The sequence below is a fragment of the Malania oleifera genome, chromosome 1 (genome assembly GCF_029873635.1).
Source record: "Malania oleifera isolate guangnan ecotype guangnan chromosome 1, ASM2987363v1, whole genome shotgun sequence".
Taxonomy (NCBI): Eukaryota; Viridiplantae; Streptophyta; class Magnoliopsida; order Santalales; family Ximeniaceae; genus Malania; species Malania oleifera.
The window spans coordinates 71,747,529-71,760,720 of NC_080417.1; the positions used below are offsets into that span (position 1 = coordinate 71,747,529).

The 13,192-nt window shown below is 36.5% G+C and overlaps 1 protein-coding gene across 1 annotated transcript; it reads left to right on the forward strand.

Moving 5' to 3' along the window:
* Positions 1-4,807: 4,807 nt before the first annotated feature.
* On the forward strand, positions 4,808-5,740 carry LOC131168151 (uncharacterized). Its single transcript, XM_058127443.1, has 2 exons — positions 4,808-5,059; positions 5,141-5,740. Exons 1-2 carry the CDS (start codon positions 4,808-4,810, stop codon positions 5,738-5,740), a joined length of 852 nt encoding a protein of 283 aa, XP_057983426.1.
* Positions 5,741-13,192: the final 7,452 nt, after the last annotated feature.

A 13,192-nucleotide genomic window follows, 5' to 3' on the forward strand; every position in this document is an offset into this window, starting at 1 on the left:
ATCTAGTTTCTTCAAGATGTTTTCCCTAGACCTCTGCTCCGTCTCCTTCATCAGAATATTCTGCCCCATTTTTAGCGATGTCCAAACATTTCTAAAGTGATCTTCCATAAAAGTAAGATCAAGGACTTTACCTAGAATAACTTCCTTGGGACGGAAGTACCTCACGTATCTCATCCTTGCTTCCGTTGAGATGAACCAACTATCATGCGCAAATCAAAATTCCTGAGCATCAATGCGTTCATCTGGCCTAGCCATGGAGGATGATAGATTGTGCAAATGGCTTTTGGTAGGTAGGAATGTTAGTTTGCGAGGGAATCCAAAAATGGAGGGAAAATGGAGGAAAGCTCTTAGTTTGGAAGTGAAAATGAGCAGTCTACGCATGGAATATATATAAAGTCGCGTGGTTTGGTAGACCAAGGGAGGATTCGGTTGATCGAGGGTGCAATGAATGCCGCACAGACTGTGTTAGGACGGTCGACCGTGGCAGGTTCTGGTCGACAGAAACTTGAGTTAACTTTTTAGTTCCCACAGTTCGAACGACAGATTGATTTTGCTCTTAAAGGGAACGGTTGACCGAATGATATTCAATTTTGAGTTTGGTCGGCTAGGAGTAGACCAAAGTGGGTTCAGTCGACTGATGACCTTAAGTATAAACTCGATGATCGACCAAACTAGGTCAAAGTCTATGGTACGGTCGACTAAAGTCATCAGGGTATGCGGATTTGGTCAACCGAATTCAGTCAACAATGCAATTTTGACCTGATTTTGACATATTCCTTGTTTTACTAGAATAACCAATGGCATTTCAAATAAGGTGGGATCTATTGGAATGATTTCTCAGAAATTCTTAGTATACAAGTAGTGTATAGAGAAGGCATATACTAAGTTTTCATATTTTGAGCATAAACCACCTCCCAAGCCTATTGTCATTACTAACCCCTAAATCTAATCCTAGGGTCTAAAGAGAAAAATAACTAACTAGGTAATTTCAATTTGAATCCATTTTTCCTTAGCTTCTGAGAGATTTTCTTTCAGAATTACCCACATCATTTTCTTATCTAAATTTCTGGTGTTTCTAGATGGAAAAGTGAACTGAATGTGCCACATCATTTTACAAGATAAGCAAGTTTTGTATATGCATGAAGGATAATGCTTATTTATTCTTTTCTTTTTTTTTTCACATGAGACATTTTTATGACAATGGGACTTATAATATGAACCCTTTTTGAGAATATTATTTATTTTGACTCCTAGGGGTTTTATTGAACTAATCTTCTCACTTGCAACCTTGGATGTTGATTCAAAATCTTTTTCCAATTTTCCTTCTAGGCAAGTGATTTTCAAGACCTTCCTAATTTTTCTTTTTTATAGGAAGGCATGATATTCTTTTAAATCTCCTAATTGTTTAGCCAACCTTTTTTTTCCTTTTTCAAGATTGTCTCCTATTTAGACACCCTAACTAGAAATTTGTGCGTTTTAAATAAGGTCTTTTCTAGTTCTACGGAGGAAAGCATACATTAAACAGCAAATTCAATACATGATCCATCATAATATATATCAAAACTATTACATGCATCCTTGCATGCTTTGTCAACAGGATTATCACAAGGAATATCAGAAAATTGATCATATGACCAACACAACATTCAGCATAAGAATCATCATATGCATCATTGGACGAATCAGTAAATAAGGTAAAGTAAGAGTCATATACCTCTTGATCTGTTAATTCTATTACCTTATGATTAACCATTTCCGAATCATTTGAGTTTGACACTATCGAAGTGGTGGTCTCCTTCTTCTGGGACTCTCCATATTTCTTTTCAAGATCTTCCCATATATCTTTTGCCCTTTTACATGCCATAATTTCATCAAAAATTTTAATACTTAAAGCATAGTATAACATGTCCAAGGCATATGAATTTGCATGCATTAACTTAATATCATTTTCATCCAAGGGCATATGAATTCCATTAACTTTGACCCACCAGGCCATCCAATTCATAGATTTCATGAAAATGCTCATTCTAATTTTCCAGTGAGTGTAGTTTACACAACAAAATAATGGAGGACAAGTAGGTGACTATCCCTCGCCGAGTAGGGATACACCAAATTGAGCCACTGCGATTTTTTGCAAAAACATTTAAGTCTAGTGCAACGAGGCTCTGATAACAATTGTTGGAATTGGTGTATTCCCAAGAGAGGGTGAATTAGAAATTGAAAACTTCTTCTTAGGTTAAACCAGATATTAGCAATATTTCGCAACCTAAAGTCTTTCTAAACGGATTCCAATACCCACAATAAATTTACTGAGCAAATAATCAAAGCAAGTATAGCAAGCTCTGTTTCTTAATCATTCACAATGCTAAAAACATAAACATTCAAGTGCAAAAACTTAAATTGCGAAAATTAAAATCAGGCACAAGAAATGTTATCAGGGTTCAGCCAACACTGCTTATGTCCCCGCCTTAAACTCACAAGCAAGAGGAATCCACTAAAGCTCGCTTAACGGGTGGAGCGACACCGATTACAACACCTTACCAGGATGGTACACCTAATTCTCCTAACCGGTTCTGAACTAGTCCAATGCTCTCCTAACCGAGTCAGAGCAATACAAGACTATTCACAGGGCTAGTCTCCCTCTTTTGACCACCCATCAAGAATACAACAAATAATCAATAATCATTCCTAACATCTTCCCTTCCTTTGTGCTAATGCATCGAGCTATGTTTAATGCATATCCATCAAGGAACTTTGGTGATTTCAACCATTCGAAGAAATTATTCTTCTCATCCTTCAAAAATGTGTAACAGGCTGATGGCATGAGATGTTTGTCTCCATCACAAATCAGATGTAACTCAGGCCATATTCTCATATCTTCCATATCCTGGTAATCATTTGCATTGTCCTTTGTCTTCCCATTTATATCCAACAATGTACAAATGACATTCTCACAAATGTTCTTCTCGGTGTGCATAACATCCAAGTTGTGGCGTAGTGGAAGATCTTTCTAGTATGGCAACTTGAAGAAGATACTTCTTTTGTCCAATTAAACTCCCACACAACACGTTTCCTTTTTCTACTGCTTGGTGGTTTCCCAATTTTTACATCTCTGATCAACCTGAGCTGGTTTAATATCTCTTCCCTACTTAGTCGATTTGATTACAAACTTTGTTTAGGTTTTCCATTAAAACTTCTGACACCACAAGTTCTCCAAGGATGTCCAAGTCGTAGAAAATGACAATGACACATAAAGCATAACTTGTGTCCATGCTTCAAGGGTAAGGACCCAGCATCCTTATTACACACTGGGCACGCTGAGTAACCATTTATGCTCCAACTCGATAGGTTGCCATAAGAGGGGAAATCATTAATTGTCCACAACAGCACAACATGCATATGAAATGTTGTCTCAGTTTCCACATCGAATGTCTCCACTCCTTTTTCTCATAATTCTTTCAACTCATCAATTAACAGCCTCAGATAAACATCAATATCATTACCAGGTGCCCTTGGTCCACGAATAAGCAGAGACATATAAATGAAGGGTTTTTTTATACATCGCCGTGGAGGCATATTGTATGGTATCGTCATAACTGACCACTTGCTATACAGGTTGTTCATGTTACTGAAAGGATTGAACACATCTGAAGCAAGGCCAAGACTGATGTTGCAAGGATCACTAGCAAACTGCGAAAGCTTCCGAGTGCATTGGATGGCTAAGGGTGTTTTCCTCTTGAAGAGGTTTCTCTTTATGTCATCTCATATTTGCAGCAGTCTTTCTGCACATGTACAAACGTTGCAGACACGATATTAATGGACAATATCGCAAAAATTTTTGGAGGATCTTTTTACCCTTCTTCTTGTTGAGGATCACACAGCTCGTTCCCCCAAGGCTTCCTAAATATAGCTCTATTGACCCTCATGATTGTAGATATTTCATTCATTCTAGGATATTAGTTTCCATTATATATACGGTATCATTTAATTGTAATTATTCTTTGTAATTATAAATATAGTATTCAAACCATGTTAATGCATGGGGGTTTCTCAAAATAGTCACATGGTATTGGAGCAAAGTTGATCCTTCTTTAGTGCAAGAAAACTTTCCCTGCTACGCTCTATTCACACCAAACCCAACGGACACCACCCTTGCATCCTCGTCGCCCCCAATTCTCATCATCAACTTCTGATATTTAACTCCGCACCTTCACTCTCGATAGTTGCCATCGCCTATCTGTTTGTTAAGGGTCACCACCCACCATCACCGACCATGTTCTTTTGGATCTCTGTCTTCACCCGTTGCTTGACCATCGTTGCTGCCTTCATGCCAAGATTTTTCGCCAACACACGTTCCACTTGGCAATTTGGGAGCAAATCTTCTCTGCAAAGGGACTCGAGAGAAGTAGCAGAGTTCTCCAATGCTCTTCTGCGTCTCCATTCTCTTAGTTCGTCTTCTTTGACGTTCGCAATTCTTGTCTCAGTTCTCCGATGCCCTCATCTCAGTTCAGCTCTCCGGCATCTCTTGTCTTCTCTGACCATCGTCCATCTCTCAACTCTCTCGGCAACCGTATCAATATCCCTCATATCTACACCAGTTTACATTTCTGAGATCTCCTTATATTTTACTTGTACAAATGCTAAGCTCACTCGTGGGTGCACCAATTTTCACACAGTACCGAAGCATCTCCCCGGTTAAGATCAAGACCAAAAAAATAAACAAAATAAAAAAAAACAAATAAAAAAAATAAAAAAATAAAACAAAACAAAAATAAAATAAAAAATCAAACCTTTTTTATTTGTGTCCATGGCTACCAATACTGCAAGCACCGATAATTTTGATGATCCAAGTCATGTTTTTCATCTCAGTAATTCCGACAATCCTAGCATCGTCTTGGTTTTTAATCTCTTGATTGAAACCAATTACAACATATGGAGCCAATATATGGTCATTGCACTCAGCACCAAGAACAAAGTCGGCTTCGTTGATGGTACCATATCCAAGCCCTCCAAGACATCTTCTGTTGAGTATCAACAATGGAATCGTTGCAATAACATGGTAAAAGCATGGCTTCTCAACTCATTTTCAAAAGAAATTTCTACTAGTGTTCTCTTTTTTTATCTTGTTCAAGATATCTAGATAGATTTGAAGGAGCATTTTTCTCAATTTAATGGTCCTAGAATGTATCATCCTAAACAAGAAATCCATAATCTTGTTCAAGGAAATACGTTTGTGGCCACCTATTTTACAAGGTTGAAATTGCTATGGGATGAGTTGTCATCTCTTCAGTCTAATCTATTTAAGGGAGATGTTGCTCCATACCAACAGTACCAGCGCACCATGAAGTTTCTTATGGGACTTAATGACTCCTATGGTGCAATTTGCGGCCAGATTCTCTTGATGGATCCTTTGCCCATGATCAACCACATCTACAATTTAATTCTTCAAGAAGATATTCAACGAAACATCCAAAATACTTCACCTATTGATGGGGTTGCATTAGCTGCAAAAGGTATTCTCCTTGCACAAAAAGATGGTAAGCCGTTCTGCAAGCCCAGACCAAAGTGTACTTACTGTAACAGAGAAGGTCATATTGTGGATCGTTGCTATTTCATCCAAGGATTGCCATCTGGATCCTATAAAACTAGCTCAAGTTCCAAGCCATGTGCACACCAGGTCTTTTCCGCTAGCAACAATCTGTCCACTAGCAATCTTCCTTTTACTCTGGATCAATGCTAATAGGTTTTAGCCTTGCTCCACTCCCAGTCATCGCCTATGGCAAACCATATAGGTACTACTGAGTCTTAATCAGGTATATTCTCCCATCTTTCTTTTGAAAGTATTTGGATCCTTGACAGTGGAGCCACCGATCAAATGGTGCGCTCTCCCATTGACTTAACCTATTCTATTCCTATTTCTGGTCGCACAGTATGCCTCCCTAATGGTTATCATGTTGTGGTAACACATATTGGATCCATCATTTTCTCTCCTTCCTTTATTTTGAAACTCGGCGGCTCAGCGTGCTCAGTCAAGCTTAACAAGAAATGCTGCACTGGAAGAAGATGACGATGTTGGGGCAATGTGTCCAATGCCAAGATCATTCAACCAGCCCCCCACGCATTCCCTAAGCACCTTCCTACACATATCGTCATCCGTAATTGGCTGACTCCCCTCTAGAACCGGTGCTCTAATGCCTCAAACCCAAAAATGAGCTCTAGAGTGTTATTTAAAATAAATCTTCTGTAATGACTCAAAAATTTACCTTCTATGATACCACCATTATCATACATGTAGCGGAAATAATTTAAATAACCTAAATTACATTACCAGAGTACTAGAATATCACAAACATAAGCATTTCCAAGTAGCATTATTATAGCCTGAGACATACGAAAACATACTTAATTCAGTATTTACAAACCACTTACTCTAAACTAAAATATCTAACCCCTTTCCCCATAGCTCTCTAAGCCTGATCTCTTGTAGGTCCTAAAAAGTTAAATCATTCATTGGGGTGAGACACCTCTCAGTATTAAGGAATCAATTATTATTAGTGTGTGGCTAACATAAATTTTAGTATAGATAAGATATAACCATTACTTTAACCTTAAGGAAACTGCATTAAAAACAAACTGTAATTTCTGTGGCCCGTACACCATTGTAACTATTGACAATTTTCGTGGCCCATACACCACCGTAACCATTTCCAATTTCTGTGGCCTATATAGCACCACAACCATTTACAATTTCCTTGGCTTGTACACCACTATAACCATTTACAATTTATGCATTCTTTTTAATACTTCCAGAGAAATTAGTATAATACTATACATTTCTAGTATAACATCATGAAAATTCCAACCAGTTCAATAATAGAAATTAATCTCATGCCACATGGTTTAAATGCTAAAACTTACTTTAATAAATTGCCCAACGAAAATTTATCATAGTATACTCATATATGTTTTCCTTAAAATAAGGGTACGATCATCTCCACAGTTTAGATCAACTAAAATATATATTTTAACAAAAAACAGGGATGATGAACCCCACTCACTTTAATCTTTTCCCAAAATCCGTGTATAATCACCATAACCATCTATTTCATATGCATGCTACCTTCAGAAAGTACAATATGATGTTCTTGTATCCACATACTCAATTTTAACCGATTGGATTTTGAAATAAAACTAGCATAATATTCCTAGAATCATAAACTCCAGTTTAATTGGTTCAATTTTGAAAGCAAACTGACATAATCAATTTCCCTTACATGTTCCTGAAAATATGCCTAAAACGCTTGGAGGATGGAACCCCGGCTTTGTTAAACCTGCTGCAGAAAGTGAGCCAGCAAGCCGAGAGAAAAGAGAGAGATAATCAGAGAGCTAGAGCAGATCCTAGATGAGCTTAGGAGAGAGAGAGAGAGAGAGAGAGAGAGAGAGAGAGAGAGAGAGAGATAGAGAACCAAAACCCTAATTTAAGAGAGAAAGATTTTTAAATGTTATAAAAATTTTATGTTGTCTCAGTACTTAAGGACTCAGCCTACTTGAAATCGTCAATGGTTTTCCTAAGCTTTACGAAACCGTTGATAGTTTGGCCTTATCTAAAACCATTACGTTGCTAAAACCGTTCACGGTTTTTCCCGGGGTTCTTGAAACCGTCTACGGTTTCGTCTTGTGTTGAACTGTTTTCCTTCTTTTATTTTTATTTTATTTATTTTTCTTTTGTTTTCTAGGTTCGGGTTCCTACAATCTCCCCCTTATAAAAATTTCGTCCTCGAAATTTGTTAAAGATAACTCCAAATAAAATCCATCATGAATCCAAGAGAATTAAGTTTTGCTCGTAAGCATCCCAAATCAAAACTAATTACTAACCCAAACCAATGGATTGAACATCTTGCTCTTATACCCCTTGCTACAAAACCAACGCTCAACAACTTAAATTCGTATTTCCAGTTCCCCAATGCTTAAACAAGAGTTATTAGATACTTTCCCAATACATTTGGTTTATCTGCAAAATGACTCTTAACTAGGACCTTATCATTGGCTTCAGGTTCAAATTCAAAATAACGGTGTTCCAAACTTTTGTTATACTACATCACCTCACTAAAAGTTTTGGAACTCCCGAGTCTGAAATATAACTGTAAGGCAACACAACATTCTTCATACCGTGATATCAGACCAACATCCAACTACTGTAAGTCTCAATCACTATCTCTCAAAACTATTACATACATCCTTCATAGACTTGAAAAATGATGCAACTAATATTAAGAGACATAATTAAGCAAGATAACATCAATTTCCTTAACAACTTAGAATCTTGCTCCCTAAGCAATAGTATCCTAGAATCCTAAAGATTTGATCATCATACAACTACCATAAATAATAACAAAGATATCATTCATTGTAGTCTTTGGAAATATAAAATTATTACCTATCTTTCCATCACCAGCATTTCCTACACCTCTCAGGATAAGTGAATAAACCCGTGTCGGGGTGGTGTTCCTCTGATGTTTACCTCGGGGTTCCTAATTGTTCCCTTGGTACTGATTTGGAGTGGGTGCATTGTTCGGTGGCCCATGATAGTCTCGTGCCATGTGGTCTGGCCTACTGCATCGAAAGAAGTTAACACTTCCCGCCCAGCATTCACCCCAATGTCTCTTATTACTTACAGGACAAAGAGAAAGTGACGACTCAACCTGATAGGCTCAATTCTCCACTACCCACCGTTGGTCCACATTATCACTAGCTCCACTAGCCTCAAAAAATGTCGCACCTATAAGACTACCACCTACTCGTAAATCTCCTATCTTAGGCCCTTCTTGAACGTCTACACCTCTCTAGACTCATCTAGAATCATATATGGGGCAAAGCGATACACCTCTATGAACTTGGCCATGTACTATTCTAAAGTCAAGTGTCCTTAAGTCAGATTCAAGAACTCCTCTAGGGAAACATGTTGACTTTGGTGTATTTCCAAGACGGGGGTGAATTGGGTATTTAAAAATTCTTTCCTAGGTCAAATAGAATCAGCAGTAGTAATACTCAACCTAGGGTCTATCTATATACTCATAAACCTAAATGCGCAGATAAATGTAAGATGCGGAAATTAAATCATGCGCAACATTCATAATATAACATACACATGCAGTAAATAAATTATGGAAATGTAAAGTGCACACACGATATGTTATCGGGGTTCGACCAACTGTGCCTACATCCCCGCCTCTAGCTTGCAAGCCCGAGGATTCCACTAATGCTCACTTAATGGGTGGAGCGGCACCATTTACAACCAAGTCAATTAACGGGGCTGACCTTAACTTATAACCGCACCTTACTAAGATGGTGTACCTAACTTTCCTAATCGGGTCTAAGCCAATACGAGACTATTCAATAAGGCTAGTCTCCCTCTTCAGGCCAATGCCTGGAATACAAAATATATGAAAATTTACGTACATTGAAATGCTTCTTACACAAGAAGATATGTACCACTACGCACAATATAATCAATGCACACCAATAATGTAGGAACTATAAGCTCAGTGTAAATATGTGTGTAATAACACTCAAACTAATGTCACTAAGCAATCAAGTGCAAGAGTGTATTGTCAATCAATCTTTGAAACAGTATATCACAACATCTCAATCAAAAGTAGGGTTTCAAAGATATCTAAATAGCTTTATCAAAATATCTCTAAAATGATTTTCTCAAGATTCCAACACAAGAGATATTTGAAAATATGCTGTGAAAACAATTTTTTCTCAAAAAAAAAAAAAAAAAAACACAAGCTCAATGAGTCTTGCAATGATAATGCAAAGACTCACTTGCCACTAGATATTCCCACACATTGATTTATCTAATAAAATCAAGGCATAAATTTTATGCTCAACTCTCAATCCGAAAATCAAATACAATGAATATAATGAGAGTATCCTAGCAATATAGAACAATAAATAACCACTCAAATAACTCTCACAAAGATTGGTTTATTGAAGGAATGATTTGTATAAGAGAGTATAAGAAATTTGGCTTCAAAATATGCATTATGGGCAAATGGGATATAAAATGTTTAAGAGAATTTTTGGCTAATCCTATTTGCTAATCCCCACTTAATTAGGGCAAATGAGGGGCTATATATAGATATCCTCAAAAATATTACCGTTTGGAACATAGGAGGAATTTTGGAAAATGTTTAATGAGGGTTAAAAAAATTAATAATGTTTTAACCTCGGTAAAATCCAAGCAACCTGAGAGGGTTGGTTGACCATTTTTATGGTTTGGTCGACCGGGGTGCTCAGTTCGGTCGACTAGGGCATATTTGAACTGAGGAGATGATCGACCAATCTTGAGGTGATTTCCAAAACTCTGAGGTTCGGTCGACCATTTTTTGTTCGGTTAACCGAACTTTGGGGTTTGATCGGCCAAGCAATTTTTGTACTGAGGGTTAGGTTGACCGAGCGGTTGGGATCTCTCCACGTGTTAGTTCAGTTGACCAGAGCGTTGTAGCTCATTTTAGGTTCTGTTGACTGAAGGGTCAAAATGTTGACCCTAGGTAGGTTCGGTCGACCGAGTGGTTCTACATGTAGAAGTTCAGTCGACTGAACACACTAAAAATAGGCATTTCGGTCCAAATTTAAATTAAAAGTTTCCTATGATAACATATATGATAATGGGGACTTTTCTAAGTGCTAGTGGAAGGGCCTAGGGTATTTTCTAAGGTATTTTTACTTAGGCTAGAAAATCTAGCGTCGGTCGACCAATCCATAAGATCTTTCTAAGGTCTTGAGCTTATCAATTCTTTCATGCAAGTAAGGCATTAATTATTACAGACCCTTGAACTTAAATTATTACAGACCCAATAATATTACAACAAATGATATATATGTCGAGTCTTCAATTCTTCAAGTTGCTGCATACTATCAATGTAATCCAGTTAGTATGATCCTGCACACAAACTTGAAAGTCATCAAATACAAAAAGTATTTGTCATTATCAAACCGGGAATGACTTACAAGGTCAACATTCTCCCCCTTTTTGATGATGACAAATACACCATGCAAAAGTGGGTACAGCCTTGAAAGGCTCTCCCTAACAATGTGCACAATGAGAGTTCAAATATTTTTCAAAAGTGCCCAGTACCCAATTTTGCCCTCTTCTCCCCCTTTTGGCAACAGCAAAAAGGGATATAAATATAAAGAATGTAAGCAAGACATTTGAGTATGAATCACTTAAATACACGATAAGATTGGGAATATTTTTAGAAATTTCGGCAGCATGCCATTTGAAAATAGAGCATTTTCCCAAAAATACCTGTATAAAAATGACCTAATTGAGTTTTAGATTAACAGTTTATCTACAACTACCAACTCAAACAGTCCAATATGATAAAGACTTAAATAGAAGTATAACTTCCAAATTATTCAAGAGATAGAATAGTTATACGATGCAAAATGAATGACAAAGATAACCTCGGCAATTAAGCACACAAACAAGAAAACTGGTCTTTTAAATGATTTAAATGATATGAAAACAAGGTTAGATCATAAATATACACAAACCATTGCAATTGAAACATATCATAAGACCCGTGGAAATTTTGAGTTTAAAGCATATGGCATATGAGAGCAAATAGTTGGTTTGAGCACAAAAACAGTCTAACAAGTTCGCATGCATTTTCATGTGAAGTTACCGAACCAGTTATGCTCTTCAAAATTATATGTATATAATAAATATATATCCCCATTAGGATGTTGTCAAGAAATACGGGGGGTGCTTACTGAAAATAAAACTTTCATTTAATGCAAGCAAGCAACATTCATCTGGTTATGCATTTAAGCACATCCTTAAAATAACCATACAAAAACCAACCATATTAATCCTAAAAATCTTAGGAAGCTAAAACAAGGATCATATGGTAAACACAAACAACTTGTGGCAAAGCAATATATATCAACTTAAGATTTTCACAAAGATCATTTCATTTAAGCACATGCCATAGTGAATTCACAATATATCTAAGCTAAAAATCTTTGTGAGCAAAAAAAAATAGGGATTTATGTTTAGCTGCTCCCCCTTTCAATTTGAATTATAGCTTAGATGAAATGAACTACTTATACTCATCAAAATTGATTTCACAAGGTAAGTCAAGAGTATAAGCCATTCATTTTAAATCCTTTAACCCAACCATACTGTTGATTTATTAACTATATTATGATTAGTATGGTCATCCCTATAGGCCACAAATGCATCAATGCATCTTAGAAAATATATTAAACCATGAATTAATACTCATAACCTAGAACAACCCATATCTATTAATAGACCTTTAAGCACTAGATATGATGTTCAGGGTTTTTTGAAGAGCCTCAATATTCAAGAATGTGAATTGATGCATATGAATCCCTGAAGTTCTTTCTATAGGGATGGAGCTAGGCTCCTTTAATTATTCTATGATTATGCTAGGATTAAATTTAATATTCAATTATTTTCACTCATCCTTTCAAAAATATTTTAACATTAATTTTATCATAATCATCGATGTACAAGGTTTTACTTTTTGGAAAATTCTTGTCGAAATTTCGGCAGCATGTTATCTGTAAATCGAACATTTTCCCATAAAACATGTACCTAATAGATTCAAGAAAGCAACATATTTCAGTTTATGCATGCAAGAACCTATAATCCACTACCAGCATGCAATTCACATCAACTGTATCTATCATGCAGGAGGCATTCTAAACTAAGCATGCATTCCAGTAGTATAATCAACAACTTAACAAAATATAATTCATCCATCAATGAATATAAATAGTAGAGAGCAGAGGATAGATTTGAGTTCAGCATAATCTGTTATTCATTAAGGCATTCAAGCATGTAGTATGATTATGAGAGCAATTAGTTAATATAACAATCAAACGAAGATGCTCCCCCTAAGTTATGCATTTTTATCGTTTTATGCCTTTTTCCTTTAAAGAAAAATTTTTAGCCAAGTAAAAAAAATTTTCAATGATTCAAACTTGGTCAAGAGTACTTTGGCTTATAGGACCAAAACTTCACATGCAATACTTTTTCAGGATCATAAGCCAATGTATGCCTCTTTTCTTCATGAATCTTAACGAGTGAAAGGCTCAAGTTCGAATGACTATGAATTTTAAATGTATGTGCATAGGTCTCCTTGAAGTTTATGCA

Excerpts from the sequence above, each read along its gene's own strand:
- LOC131168151 (XM_058127443.1), top strand. The coding sequence starts at position 4,808 with ATGGCTACCAATACTGCAAGCACCGATAATTTTGATGATCCAAGTCAT. Across the intron at positions 5,060-5,140 it reads GGAATCGTTGCAATAACATG|ATAGATTTGAAGGAGCATTT; the intron begins GTAAAAGCATGG and ends CAAGATATCTAG.